The 15,347-nt window shown below is 43.0% G+C and overlaps 1 protein-coding gene across 4 annotated transcripts in view; it reads right to left on the reverse strand.

Annotated features, from left to right (window-relative positions):
• The window catches only part of ZBTB40 (zinc finger and BTB domain containing 40), a 69,671-nt gene that overhangs the window by 9,807 nt on the left and 44,517 nt on the right, over positions 1 to 15,347 (reverse strand). For 3 of the 4 annotated variants that reach the window (XM_081054877.1, XM_081054878.1, XM_081054880.1), the window contains 9 exons: positions 14,671 to 14,813; positions 10,803 to 10,995; positions 8,881 to 9,017; positions 8,225 to 8,426; positions 7,730 to 7,863; positions 5,980 to 6,148; positions 5,192 to 5,659; positions 4,187 to 4,393; positions 2,109 to 2,273 (listed from right to left, as the gene is read on the reverse strand). In XM_081054877.1, the coding sequence (XP_080911003.1) occupies positions 2,109 to 2,273; positions 4,187 to 4,393; positions 5,192 to 5,659; positions 5,980 to 6,148; positions 7,730 to 7,863; positions 8,225 to 8,426; positions 8,881 to 9,017; positions 10,803 to 10,995; positions 14,671 to 14,813 (1,818 nt within the window). The remainder of the gene's footprint in view (positions 1 to 2,108; positions 2,274 to 4,186; positions 4,394 to 5,191; positions 5,660 to 5,979; positions 6,149 to 7,729; positions 7,864 to 8,224; positions 8,427 to 8,880; positions 9,018 to 10,802; positions 10,996 to 14,670; positions 14,814 to 15,347) is intronic. The other variant, XM_081054879.1, reaches the window with a different exon arrangement.

The raw sequence follows: 15,347 nt of genomic DNA on the forward strand, positions 1-15,347 counted from the left end.
TGTTTAATGTGTGCCATGTGACAGGCAGGTTCTAAGCGCCTTATATATATTAACCCACTTAATCCTTCCAATCACCCTGTGAATAGGTGCTATTATCAGTCCTATTTTATAGATGAGGAAAATCAAGGCTTAGTGAGTGCCCAATGGCACAAGCAGGAAAGGGCTGAACTAGGAAACAATCCCAGCTGTCACTCCCAAGGCCATGCTCTGAGCTACCTGCTTAATTGGACATGCCAGCTCTTCAGTGGGATCTTAAAAATAAGAACTAGCACTGATGAAGAATACATTTGCCATCCCTAGGGCAGGAGACTTCAGTCGTCTTCTGAATATAACAGAAAGTGAAATGTTTTAATAATAAACTCCTTTGCCCACAAGCCAATCTTATATGTGCACTGATTCCGATTAATTCAGGAATTCTGACATGCAGCAGCACTCGGTATCATTAACTAGTTTCCCTGTGGACATGAGCTCTTGCTATCCTGGTTTTACACTGTCTTTTCATACACTTTGAAGCACTTGCCCATAAGCAACGATGTGGTCCTATGACATAGGTAAGGACCAGGCAGAGAGGAGCCTGGATGCTGGGCCTGCTCCCAGTGATATACTCTAACGCATGGCAAAATATTTGGGGTCCTCGCCATTCTGAAAATTGATAACATCTTCCCCCACTTTCCTGACTCTCATTTAGTGCTACTGGGGAAAAGGAGACTAAAGCAGAGTATCACTTAAGGAGATCAAGAGGACATCAAAATTGTAGCACTGGACCCAAGCCAATCTCACTCATCTGGAAGTCCATTGCAACTGGATTTTTTTGGACAGTCTTATAAACCTCTTGGGGGTGGAGGAAAAGGGCGACATTTTATATTCCTCCTACAGTGCCCAGGGTCCAGCCACATGCTGGGCACAGAGGCACTCTGGCCAAGGCTGACGACGCACTTGAACGTTCTGACATAGAACACAGGTTTGTGAGGAACTGTATTTGCCACCGGCTAGAAGCCGGTATGTGGGGAACAGGCAGGCATGGGGAGGGGAGAGGGGAAGAAAGGTATGCAAGGTGCATGGCATGTAAAAAACACAGGCTTTGATGGTGACAGATGGCACCCGGGAGGGTTGCTCTTGTCACCAATAATACTCTCTGGCATTTATGGAGCATTTTTGTGTGTGTCAGCTATGGAGCTTCACGCTTACGTGTGATAGCTCACTTCCGCCTCCCCACCATCCAAGGTGCTAGCGTTACCAGTTTCTTTAGTTTCTAGAAGGAGACTACAAGGCTCGGGAAGGTAAAGAAATTTGTTTAAGGTCTCAAGGAAGTAGGCGGCAGGGTCAAGATTCAAGTCCAGGCCTGTGAGATTTCAGAGACCAAGCTCTTAGCCCCTGCTGTGCTGTGCTGATTACATTCCTGCTGCGGCCGAGCAGCTGTGGAAGTGTGTGGTGGCCGCCAGGCGCCACAGAGCGATTTCCTGACGCTGTCACAGGGAATCACAGAGGATCCTCTTCCTTCCTGAGCCTGTGTGTTCAACAGAAGTGTCTGTATCAGTTCTAGTTGAAGGGGAGCAAGATGGGGGCCGACCCCACTCTTTGAGAGAATACAACAGCATTTAGAAGAGAATCTGGGCAGGAGGCCTGTAAAGGAGCGTGACCAGGGACCGCTTATGATGGTGCGCATTAACTCACAAAGTGTCTGGGTTGCTGCTCCGGGGAAAGGTGGTATGACCATAAGATGAGAGTGGGGAAGGAGGGTGGCGGTAGAAAAGAGAAGCTGTGGACAAATGAGAATATTCCGCTACTCTGTTAATCTGTTTCTTACAGAGGCGCTTTCCTTCCAATATAATTTGTCCTGTCAGCCAAACAAGGCCAGGTGGGCTTAAAAAAAAAAAAAAGATAAGGAAACAGCCTGGCAGAGAAATAGGCATCATGCAGCGACATGGTAAAAAGGGTTCCTCTTGAAATAGAAATGAGGGGCTCTGGGTATTGCAGGAGAACAGGGAGGGGAGGGCACTGAATGGGGCCCAGCTCTGGTGGAGTGACAGTTCCCTTAGGACTGTTACATGCCTTCTCGGGGCCAAGCCTGGTGGTGAGGGCCCGACATCTACAATCTCAGTACATACTGTGAAAGGTGTGCAGGTGAATGGAGAGGCCATTGGCTTGCCGGAAGCCCTTGCCACAGTCCCTGCAGACATATGGCTTGTCCCCGGTGTGGGTCCTCACGTGGCGGGACAGCTCGATGGACTGGGCAAACACAGCATCACAGTACTGGCATGCGTACATTTTCCCTGGAAACATACACGAGTTTATTAGAGCCAGCACTGAATGTTTATGACCTGCCTGAAAAAAGAAAATCACATTCTAAAGCATGTACTGGGGAAATATAATCTACGAGATGATGGTGAAACATCAGGCAATTTGTAATACACTGGGTGAGAGGTCTGATGACACCTCATATATACAACTGATTAAACAGAGTGTGGTCTCCCTCCCCTGAGGGATAAGGACAGACTTCTTATCACACAAGACTGCCCATCTGTTAACCAGGCCACCACAGTACGGAAGGGCTCATTCTATTCCCAGGAAGCAGACAGACCCTTGTGCTCAGAAACACCCAAGTTGGACCCCTTGAAACACGTTCATTCAGTGCGGAATTGCCAACTGCACATAAAGGTGAGAGACATGGATTCAGAGAAGAATGAAAGCCTTCCCCCAGTGACTTGCTAGAGTTATTACAAAACACTTGGCTTCTCTACTTTCTCATTCATATGATGAGAATATAATGACCAGACTGACAAAGACGGTTAGAAAATACAGGTAAAGAGCAAGTCTGGAAAACTGGCATTTGTCAAAAACGCTAGACAAACTGTACCTCCCAGCTCCCTTACGGACCAACAGAGAAGGAGGGAAATCAGTGAGGCAAGGGTCGAGAACCCCGAGTCCTAGGGACTACTTCTACTAGAGCCCTCAACCTCGTTTTCATTTTTACATATTGGGCATTGAAATAAGATTCTGTTGGAAAAAGAGGCTCCCTACGTCAAGAGTTCAAGTTACCGAGAAGCCCCAGACTTAGTCCTTGGCCCTCTTGTCTACCCTCACTTTCTAGCTGATCTTATCTGAGACTAGATCCCATCTGTACACGGATAACTCACACATTTCTATCTCTCGCTCCCAGCTTTTCCGAGAACTCCAGACTTTTATATCCAACTCCCTATTCCTCTCCTCCTCTCCTTGAAGGTATAACAGGTATCTCAAATTTATCATACCCAAAACAGAGCTCCTGATTCTCTCCCCTACCCGCTATGCTCCAATATCCCCCACTTCAGTAAATGGCAGCATCATTTACTCGTGCCCAAAACTCCACAGCCTTCCTTAAATCCGCTCCTGCCCTCACATCTCTCATCCACTCCATCATTAGTTCTGTCACTTCCACTTTCAACAATATATCCTTAAGCTTGAAAGGTTTTTCAGCCCCCCTGCCCCAACACAACTCTAGCTGACAACTCTATCACCTCCGCTCTGGACTGTAGCCACGCCTCCTGTCTCCCTGTTTGTGTTGTACTTCTGCCCCGTTATAGCCTATTGTCCAGGATGGCCACGATTCACTCTAAAAAGTGTAAATCAGATCCTATCATTCCTTGGCTCAAAACTCTCCTATGGCTCCCTGTGGTTGTCAGAATAATGGCCCCAAAGATGTCCATATCCCAAGCCCTGAAACTTGTGCATATTGTGACCTTACACGCAAACGGACTTTGCAGATGAGATTAAGTTAAGGATCTTGAGATGGGAAGATTACCTTGGATTATACAAGCAAGCCCAAGTCATCACAAGGGTGCTTGTAAGAGGGAGAAAGAAGAGACGAGGGAGGAAGCATGATGTCGGAAGCAGAGGTACTCAGCCAAGGTTTTTCTCCTGCTTGAACTCTACCTCAAAGCCCAAGAATTCCTGGCTTGATGTAAGTTCTCGAACTATAAAGTCATAATACTACGTTAGCCAGCCTCTCTTCAGCAATTCTCACCAGAAGCATTTTATATGTCTGTGCACATATGTATTCCTAGTATCTGTGTGCCTAGAGATTTTACGTTCTGTTTTGTTTTCAATCCTCTTGAAATATCTGTATATCTAGCTATCCTAGTAGGTTTTTCGGCGGCTCACCCCGTGAGAGTGTGCAGGAAAACTGAAGAAGCCCTCCGCGCCTTACCTTCTGAGTGCTTCTTCTTGGTGTGGTAGGCCAGAGCGGAGGCCTGGGTGAACGTCATGAGGCAGTGCTTGCACATGAACGGGCGGTCCCCCGTGTGGAGGCGAAGGTGATTCTTTAGGGTAGAATTGGCTGCAAACTTTGCCCCACACTCTTCACAGGAGAAGGGCTTCTCGTCAAAGTGCTCGGTCAGTTTGTGGTACTGCATGCCTAGGGAAGCCATACCAGGGACCAGAGAGAGACTAGGAATCAATGTCATGAAGCCAGCGTGAGGCTATGTCACAGAAGCACTGTTCAGGCCAGGCCTCGAGAGGAAGCACAGCATGAACCAAAGGATAGCTGGCCATGCTCTCTCTGACCTCACACCGCCATGCCACCCCTGTGCCCACCACCTAGCACTTCAATCACCTCGGTCCCACACATGGTTTAATCAGGCATGAAGTATCCTGGGTTTATCCCTCCCGTTCTCCATTCTCTCTCGTCTCTCTCTTCCTCCCTCCCTCCCTCTCCCCCTCAAGTAGGACCCAGTCGCCCAGAAAGAGTGAAACAAAGCTTGCTTTTATGCTTCATTAGCTTTATCCAACATCTGGGGTAGGGGAAAATAATTCTGACTATACATCCCATCGTTTCCATGACTCTTGTTTATTATCAAGAAACAAGTGATGCCTGGAAGTCTGAGTCAGGTGGGAAGTAGCTGGTTATCGTTACAACAGCCACAATTCACTGACTACTAATTCTACCATAGGCACTGTACTAGATGTTTAGCTGTATTACCTTAAATCTGAAAAAGTAGGTGGTATCGGGGTGCCTATTTAACAGATGGGGAAATGAAAGCTCTGAGCTGATTCCAAAGCTCGCGCTCTTCTCAAAACATCACCCCACCTCTGTAGGAACCTGCTCTATTTTCTAAGCCCATCCATGGCGCTTGCTGCATTCAGCTGGAGCAAGGGACCCAAACCACAATACCCGGAATTGTCATCCTCGGTCACTTTGCTTTCTTGAATGTACCTGAGGCATGAGCAAATTCTCTTCCACAGAGGTCACATGTCACTGGAAGCCTCTTCTTTTTCTTCTTGGGGGCGTCAGGCTCTCCACCTGCACCATGGGCCTCCAGCTGATGTTTCTCCAGCTCTTTCTTAGAATCCTTGGTCTCGTTACATTCCTTACACTGCAGCTGTTTGCTCCTGGCCACCCGGCAGCGCTTCATGTGCACCTTGAGACGGCAGTAGAAATGGAAGCTTTTGTCACAGGCCTTACAGATGAAGCTCTTCTTGGCAGAGTCTGGGGAGGCAGAAGTGTCTTTCTCTTGTTGTTTTGGCAAGGAACTCGTCTCTCCTTGATCGTTCTGCTTTCCAGACTGGCACTTTTCTTCGGCTGGCTCCGCTGCCTTTTCATCCGCTTTGTCGTTGGCTTCAAGGTGAAATTTGTTACTCACCTCCCACCTTTCCTTGTCTCCGTCTTCCTGAGTAAGGAAACCTGCACGGAGAGAAAGCTCATGGCTCTGGGAATTCTCTCCGTTTCTACTTTGCTTTCTAACTTTTCTTCTTAGAGGAGAGAGGAGACTACTTGAGACCCTCATACTACTCTGAAGCAGTGTCACTGTCATCTTTACTTTCCGAATAACACAGGGCATCATTTTACATCTACGTCGATGACTTTCTAAGGATGGAGAACATATAAAATAAATAGAAAAGGTAGCGATGGATGAACTCTCATATAACTGCTGCCTCTTCTCTCCACTAAGGAAATACTCTGGGGGCCGAATAGGACTCTCCCCCTCCCCCCCCATTTCTTACCAGTGCATGCCAACTCCTGCATGACAGGCTGCAGGCCTGGGAAGGATCTGTGCACACTGCACAGGAGATGACACATATCCATGGCCGAGATGGCTTTTTCCATGGCTCTGCTCAGCACTGCTCTCAGGGATGCTTCAGGGCCGGCTGTCTCAGAGGAAATGCTCAGAATCTAAACGAATACGAGACAAAGGTTTGTGGTTAATATCAGCAGATTTTCTACATGGTTTTCAACTTAAAAAAAAAAGCTAATTTCAGGAAGGCATTGCTCCAACTATAACAAGTTTACATCGCTTGTGATACATGTAATAGAGAGCCCTCTTTTCCAAGGAATAGGGAAATTACAACAAAAAAAAGGGGGCACATGTGAAGATAAATGTGCAAATATAAAGAAGGTGCAAGAAAGCATTAAGCATTTTCTATGAGAAATACCCTCAGAAACCAGGAGTCTCCCAAAGAACTTTCTACATCTTAATATTAAAAGCTTGGAAACCTGTAGGATTTGGGTGTTGGTGTTTCTGTCTTGAAGATCAAAATAATTTTTCATAACATATAACTGCCTCAATATCTGGAAGTAATTCTGCATGATCAGTGGCTTTACATTTTTAGATACTTAGATGTACCCTTTTAAACATAGTTTGCTTTCAGAAAGAAACTCTGCTTTTTAAAGAAGGTTCAAATAGGGGCTTTAAAGAGGCCAAGAATATTATTTCAAAGCCGTCCTCTTTCAGAATGTTCGAGCTATCAGCAGAAAGAGTCAGTACACTGAGAAAATAAAGCTAAACCACCCACAGATGGCCAAATGGAATTTTCCTTTTGGAAGATATTTTATTTTTGCTCTTTTCAAGTCTATCTAAATAAACCTGATGTCCCTGGAGACAGGCATGAGACTAATTAGTGAGGCTAAAACTGATCAACTGCAGAAGCCTCATCTCTGAAGTATGTGGAGAGCTGGAGAGAATCTAGCAGACGAATCTTTCTTCTGAAGCCCACAGAAATGTGTGCCACCTTGTTCCCATGTGAGAGTCAGACCAAGGAGGGGCTGTCACCTGTGTGGACAGTTAGAAACCAGCCCTTCCATGCCTAGTTGGATCAAAAAGCACTACAGGTGAATTTGTAGCTTAATTTTATGTTCCTTCAGAATTCTTCCCCACTCAAGAGACACTGGACTGGACATTCATGAATTCTCCTCTAGTCCCCACCTGGTTTTTCTGGGATCCCGGCCACACTGTGAGAAGCCTTACAGAAAATGAGTTGGCACTATTCGCTACCCCATATGGGAAAAAGCTTTGTTCTATCTATGTTTATCTTGGCTCTTTCTAGAAGCCAGAATGGAGCATGTACTAAGACCATTTTACTTTCCTTCCTCTAAAAGAAGTTGCTTCTTAAAACATGTGAGAGAACAGATCATGGCTCCCATTGAGTTTACCAAGATCTAGACAAATGGAATAAATCTACGTTTGAGTCACAGGACCTGTGTTCAAATTCTGGCTTCATCTCTGACCAGCTGGAGCACCCCAGAAATGTTACCGGACCCCTCAGAGCCTCAGTTCTCTTATCTGTAAAATGTGGACGACATCGGCTGCCACTTCCAGTTGGGAGGATTAAAAGGGCAGAGTGTTATGAACTGTCGAGGGCTCAGCACACAGTAGGCACGCTACAGAAGTTGGTTCCTCCCTTAGGAATGAGGCAGTCGCAGGCATTAACTCTGTCAAACTCTCTGAAACGAAGCGTTTTTTTATCCCCACCACACCTCTTTCACAGTCTCTGCCCGGCGCTCTTCCTCTGAGGGAAAGCCCTTGAGTTCAAGCCTGTGTTGGATGGCCTCTAGGATCAGTTTGCGATGCCTCAGGATGGTGTCTAAGGCAGCATTTTCTGGGCTGGTCACTGAAAGACAGGGGGATGGCAAATTCATTAGTGAAACCCTGAGCACCATTTCCTCCCTTCACCTCTTCTCACTTCAGCTCTTCAAAATGAGGAGACACTTTGCCTGTCTCCTACCTGGCAGTGAGAGTGAGGCAAGTGGCAAATAGCACTGTATTCAGAACGCTCGTATCATTATTCATATCAGCTTAGAATCCTTACTGTGTATTTTATTTAAAAAGGTTTGCATTCCAGAACAAAACTTCCAGGCCTTATTTGCAACGGTAGGGCTGTGGAAGACTACTGTAAGAGAACTCTATTTTCTGGAAAGACTGACAATAATCTCTAGTGGGGGCAAAGCTATGACAGTGGGCGGGTAACCTACCTGCCCGGAAGAAAGCATCAGCACCAGGCTCCCTTCGTATTTCCTCCATGAGCAGGCTCAATGGGCAGGTCTTGGCCTCCTGAATCACCAGCAGCAGTTGCCAAAGGGCTGTTGCAGAGAGAGTCTGCTTTTCTAGAACAGCTGACATCAAAGAACTGAAACCACCTGAACCAGAGTCATGTTTCACAAGCTTCTCCATGACCTTCAAGATACAGCACAAACATACACGTGAGGGACTTTCTAGCCACTGGCCCAGCTGTAGAGCTGCAAGTCTGAGCACTGAGTTACAGGGGATGTATTAATATTTCTGCGGAGGGGTTTTTCAACATCCTACACCTCTCTCCACCTGAGAGATTTTTATATTTAACAAAGTTTGGCATTCTTCCCTTTGAATGCCTTTCCTTAGTACTGCAGAAATGACAACTATCCTACTTGTGCCTTCGAAATTGAATCATCTTCTATTGCTCCTTCTCTACTGACCCCTTAGCATTCCTCAACATGGCTGTTTGTATATATTTATATAAAATATAAACATATTTAAAAGAATTATATATATATGTGTATATATATATATATACATACATACACACATATTCATTTTTCCCCCCTGTGTCTCATTTTACCCTCCCCGCTCCCTCTTTTTCTCCCTCTCTTACCTCTCTTTCTCCAGGGGCTAACCTCTTCATGCATGGGATAATTTCTAGTAACATCTGGTTGTCTGTGAAAATCTCACAGAGGTTTTCGTGATACCGTCTTAATAACTCAGTCCCATAATCCTCAGGGCTTGCTTGGACTGTAAGGATATTAGCAAAACAATAACATTAAACAGAACAAAACCTCCTAAAGGGCTTCTCCTACAGAAGACCGGGGGGAGCTACAAATGAGAGAGGAAGAGATATCAGCACAAGAGCTCCGTCTCATCTGCAGAGAAAGTTTGGCTCCTGGCTTGGGGCCTCATACACATGTGTTCAAATCTCCTTCGGTCTACACTTAATCACTTGGTGCTGCAGGGTCACAGAACGGATAAGCCTTTGAAAGTTGGCACCTGGTGGCAGCTGCTAGCAATTGCTCGACAGGGGCATACTTGGAAGGCTGCCCTTGTAAACGATTCAGATGTACAGATCTGAAGGATGTTATTCTTCAAGCCTGAGGTAAAGCATCGACGTGGTGATCCCAAATACGGCAGGCAGGAGTTAAGACTGGTAGTGAAGCTGACCCATGGCTCTCCTGTTCAGATGCCCTTTGAGCCAATCTGCTAGGTGCTCTTTTAAGAGGTCGTATTTGTTTTAGAATAAAGAAGAATCAACATCATCAGGAATTTTCCTTAGCTTTGCAGATATTTAAAAATGTATTCTGCTCTTTGGTCCAGTAATTCCACTTGTAGGAATCTAATCTTAAGAAACGATCTGAAGGCAAAAAAGATCTATGTACCAAGATACCCGTCGGTGTATAACTTGTGGTAATGACAATGATGAAGGTGAAGATAATAACAAGTAATATTTACTGAGTGCCTGTTATGTGCTGGGCACTGTGCTCAACGTTTTGCCTGCGTTATGTCACAGTAGCCATAAAAACGACCGTGACAGGTACCATTCTTATCCTCATTTCACATAGGAGAGAATGAGGTTCAGAAAGCTTAAGTAACAGAGCAACAAAACGAGTCTTGACAGTCTTAACCATTATGCTACATGTGCCCCCACACGTGGGCATGAGTAATATGTCACATACATCCTTATAATGGAAAACCATGTAGCCTTCAAAAAATAGGATCATAGGGAGGTTTCTGAAACATGGGGGAGAATATTTATGTTATACTGTTAAATGGGAAACAATTAGAACATTAAAAAATATGGTAGAATACCTCAACATTGTAAAAATAATGTGACAGATAGAATACGTCAATGTGTGATTACTGATATACTCAAGTGGTAGGCTTTAAGGTTGTCTTCTTTATTTTTTTAAACTGTTTAGATTTCTATAAGTATACACAACTTTCATAAGCTAGGAAAAAAGTTCTTCCATTTCTCAAATATACTTTTTTTGAAAACCATCTAGTCTCATGTGCTTGAGCGTAGGGGAGAACTGGCTAGAAGTGGTGTTTTTCTAACAAATGGGATATGGACTCATTGCTCCAAACGGAACGGACACGAGGGGTAGTGAATTGGGGGACCGCTGGAACCAAACAGCACTCCAGTGGGAATGGGGAAATCAAGGTTTGAGTTGTTGCTGCTCACATTTGTCAACGTAACTTGTCAAAATGGTGAGCCTTGTGAGCCCATCTGCTCCGTAGGCATTCACAGGCGACACATGACAGCCTGGGGGGAGCCACACTTTAACAAACCCTGCACCACTGGACCATCAGGTGGGAGCTTAATGGAGAACAGTAATTCTCAGATTTCAGATCTTAACTCCAGAAATACTGAGAATCATGGATTTGTGACAGCTAGTTTTTGTTCTGCAATGGCATTTCTTAACATGATCTTACACCCCCCAGCATGGATGGAATGAAAAGGGTGTTTAAAGCTGTAATTTTCTGTAGGAGTGGTTCCAGTCCAGAGAGTCAACAATTAACGAATACCTGTGGTGCTCGGCAAAGTGGCTAGTTTCTGCAAATTCTCCAGCAGAAGGCCCAAGTTCGGGAATGTCATCTTCACAGCCTGAAGGAGTTTTATCAGACTCTCAGCAGTCAGGGTCTTCTCTTCAGACATTTTGTGCAACCAATTTTCTATTGTCTCCTTGGGTGTTCCCCCCTCACAGCAATTCAGAATCACCTGCGGTGGCAAGCAATCAACCAGACACCAGTTACCGGCAATTCTAAATGTATCTGACACACCACTGAAAAACCCAGCAAGATGGCATTACTAGATGCCCTAGCTCCAGGTCCTTCTCTGCTTGTCTCTAGTGTTACTTTTTTCGTAGTCTCTTCCTTATTCTGTTTCAATAAAAATCCAAAACATTCTCCAAATAGCTCTATGAAAATCCATCTTTCTCAATTGCAGGTCTGTGTGTATTCTTTGCTTCCCCAAACAGTTTGCGTTTTGCGAAAATATTCTTACCCTTAGGCTTATATGGCAGAGCAAGTAGCTTACATCTAACTTCATTCTTTAGATTTAGTTTGTTCAGACACTAAGATTGAGAAACAGGCTGGCAATTAGCTAATACTTAGTGTTTTTCGATCTCTGTTCAGTAAAGTACATGACAGTGGAACAAGTGGCAATTTCAGAGCAATTCTATTATTTTACTTCCTTTTACTTTATTTGCATAGCAATTTGAATACCCAGATCATTTATACATTAGTCTGTGGCCTCCAAAATAATAGATTTAAAGTCTATTTATGGATTCTTTTTCTGATGGATTCTTATTATCTATCCTTCTCATTCTCAGTGGCTGCGTACATCAGCCCAGTTGTCATCTCACAACTTTGATGTGCTAGAAGATGTTCTAAGTCAACAGGGCAGAGGGCTCCAGGAAAAGGTTGAAAACATAAAACACGGGACCGCTATTCTACAGATATTTTCCTATTACAATGGAACTATTTCTTAATGGAGTGTGAATCAATACGCACGATATGGCTCTATGGAACTGGTAATGCAGGATTATTTCAATACATGTAATCTACAGATTCATAGTAACTGAATTGTGAGCTTTCCTTTGGGAAAGTGCCAGCTCTCAGGAGAAGGAGTCAAGCAGCTCAGTCATGGTAGCATGCCAGAGGACGCCGTTGTCACATTAACTCCCGTTTTAAAATAATGAATTTTGCTACAGAGCCAATTTGGTGTTATGTATATATGAAAGGAATAGCTACATTATCTTTATGAAAGGAATGTATATACTATAAATCAAAGGTCAGTACAGAACGGAGTCATTCTTTTGCTTTAAGGTTTAATATGTATGAGATTTCTACTAAATGAATCACCATTTAAAATTTCAGAGCTTGTTTCTAAAAACCATACTGATTTCAGTGCTATCTCTTAGTTCCTAAGCAATTAACCTGATACGTAATGAGGCAGCCAGATACTGTGAAGAGTAGGAATGGGTTTTAAAGCCAGACAGGCCTGGTTTGAATGCCAGTTCTAAAATGTATTGCCTGTGTGAGCTTGGGCAAGTCACTTACTTCTTGGGACTTTATCTTCTTCATCTGTAAAAGAAGGTAACTCTACCACCTCTTGCACAGTTCTTATGAGGATTCCATAAAATGAAGTTGCTCTATGTAGAGCCAAGCGTAACTCCTAGGATATATGTGATCGTTAATAAATGATAATGGCTACTGATATTATTAGGAAGCAGTATGCACACTGGTTAAGAGAATGTGCTTTGTTTAGAAATCTGGCTTCTAGTACTGGCCATATGCAGCTGTGTCTTTGGGTGAGCTGCTTAACCTCCTCCAGTGTCTGTTTCTTCATCTTTAAAATTAGGGTAACACCCAGGACTTCAAAAAGTTGTTGTGAGGGTAGAATTTATATGTTTAAAAGGTCCTCAGCATACTTCTTGGAACACGGTGAGCAGTGAATAAACGGCAGCTATAGTAATTACTATCTTTGCATGTTTCCACTCCTGAAGACATCCCTATTTACCATTTCATATAGAATCCAAGATACATACAGATAAGGGCCATGATGCTACTGATTAGCATCACCCATAACAGAAAGACGTTCCGAAAGGCCTGAGTGCGTATTCCACAAGACGTCAAAACACTGTGGCTGTTCCATCAACATTCACTTTCTAGACTCCTGCTTTATTAATTTGCTTCAATTTTCGTGAAGAAGTAGCTTAATGAAGCTCTGGTGGAACCCCAATCCTATGAAGTATTTTTGTGACTTAGAGCTAATTTAAGTTCTTCTGCATTAGCCCTTTCTGTCAGGTAAACTGAAAGTGACAGAAGAAAATGACAATGTGGTCTGTCCTCGTGCAGAGAATGAGGCTGAGTTGGGTCTCTCTCTCTCGCTCTCTCTCTCTCTCTCCATATATATGTATATATATTTAAAACACACACACACACACACACACACACACACACACACACACACACATATAAATGTTTTACCACGATAATAAAACAGTTCAAAGGACACATTCCATCCAGCTAATAAGGAAGAGGTCTGAATGAGTAATTGAATAAAATCACTGAGGGAATTGGGTACCTTTAGAGCTATAAGCAACCTACTTTAACTTAGTGCCTGGAATCACACTTAATCTGAAGTCTAAGGAGAAAACGGGTTTAATCTTAATCTTATTTTGTGTATTTTCTTTCTCTAAGAAGTTCAAAGGAGTTAAAATGTTAAAAAATATAATTAATTTGCAAAATATAATTTTGAGATTAAAGATTATTCCCATTTTATATGAAAAAAACAGCAATACAAGATTACTGAGAAAAAGAAAATCTAGAATCCAGTGCTTAGCCATTACACCAGTGGTTTCTAAATGTTTTCTCTCCTGCACATTTAAGCCACCTCCCACAGTTTTAAGAATTGATGCCACAAAAGTTCTCTGTGCCTATTCTTTCCTTCCAGATATAAAAGTATTTTTAGCACAAAGTTGAAATCAATAACCCCAACAAACACAGTTATCTAGTTGACTTGAGAAGTCATGCCAGCAGTTTTATGAGGATTTTAGTAGCTAGCTGGTGGGAGAGTAAATTGGTATAACCTTCTGAAGGGCAATTTGGCAATGTATGAGTATATCAAGCACTTGAAAAATTTTATACTATTTCAAAATCCCACTTCTTAGAAATTATTCTAAGGAAATAATTTCAGAAGTATACAAAGATTTGTGTGCAAGGATGTTCTCTGCAACATCATTTATGATAGCAAAATACTGGGAACAAATAAATGCCCAATGATAGAGAATTAATGAATTATGGTATGTCCATTATACAGAATACAATATAGCTACCAAAATCCACATTGTAGGTATGGAAATGTATCCACAATATATTAAATAAAAAAATAAAGTTAAAAAGTGTATAACCCCATTCCAGGATGATTCAAATGAGAAAAAGTGGGAATACATGCTCTAAAATGTTAGCCGTGATCATTTCTGAGTGATGAGATGGTAGGAGATTTGAACTTTTTTCTTTCTGCTTATTTTCTCAATTTTCTGCAGATAAACAGTGTATCATTTCTGTAAAGAGGAAAAGACTCATAGTAATTACAAATGTACCTAGACACTTCAACTCTTGGGACAACTATTTTATAAGAAAAACTCACTGAATCAGAGCAGGAATATCCCTCTATCCATGAATCTAACCATTTAATGCATGACTACAATATGCAAGTTATTGCAAGGAAAACAGACACCTGAATCAAGAATCTGAACTTCAAGGTGCTTACTATGTTGTATGTATAAAACACTGCAAGGCAAAAAGTGCTATGCAACACAAAAGAGGTAAAAAAAAAAAAAGTGCTATATGAATTCAGAAGGGAGAAAGAGACACTTGACACAGTTACCCTTTTCTCAGCGCCAGTCAGGAATTCCTCCTTGGCTGTTTCCAGGAACTCCGTAATAGGTCTCAGCTGCGTTACACACTGGATCAGGTCCTCTTTGTGTTCTAGTAACAGAACAGACAAGGTCTTTCCCTCCTCTGTGCTCCCTGGGGGGAGAAAGAGTTAGAGATGCACAGAGAAGCTAGTCAATTTGAAGAAAATGACAGCATGGTTTGTCAAGAGAGATCTAACAGAATAATAAAGTGATTCTCTTAGCCTATTCTGAGGACCCAAATGCAGAATCTCTCTTTTTAAAAGGAGAGGAAAATACTTTATTATTCTGTTTAAACTCTATGAAAGGAAAAATGTTTCATTTATCTGTCGAAACACAAAGCTGCAGAGCCAGCCAGAGGTTAACTTCTGGTTGGCAAGGCCACTGCTTTGTACCTAACCCAAATGAGAGCGACTTCAGCCTTTCAAAGTGCTGTCAGCGAACCAGCTCACCCTGGGCACTCAAAACATTTGGATGTGTGGCTTTTTGAAGGGCAGAAGAACATTATGGTATTCTCCAACTTCAAGGTGCCAGACTAGTTGAGTTAACTAGGGGATAGAAATGGAGACTCAGATTTAGCTTGTCTATATTTAACATGCAGCTTCTGGAATTACATGCACAGTTTATGTGAAAATCAGTATCTAAGCCA

This window comes from Rhinolophus hipposideros (genome assembly GCF_964194185.1).
Source record: "Rhinolophus hipposideros genome assembly, chromosome: 8".
Lineage (NCBI taxonomy): Eukaryota > Metazoa > Chordata > Mammalia > Chiroptera > Rhinolophidae > Rhinolophus > Rhinolophus hipposideros.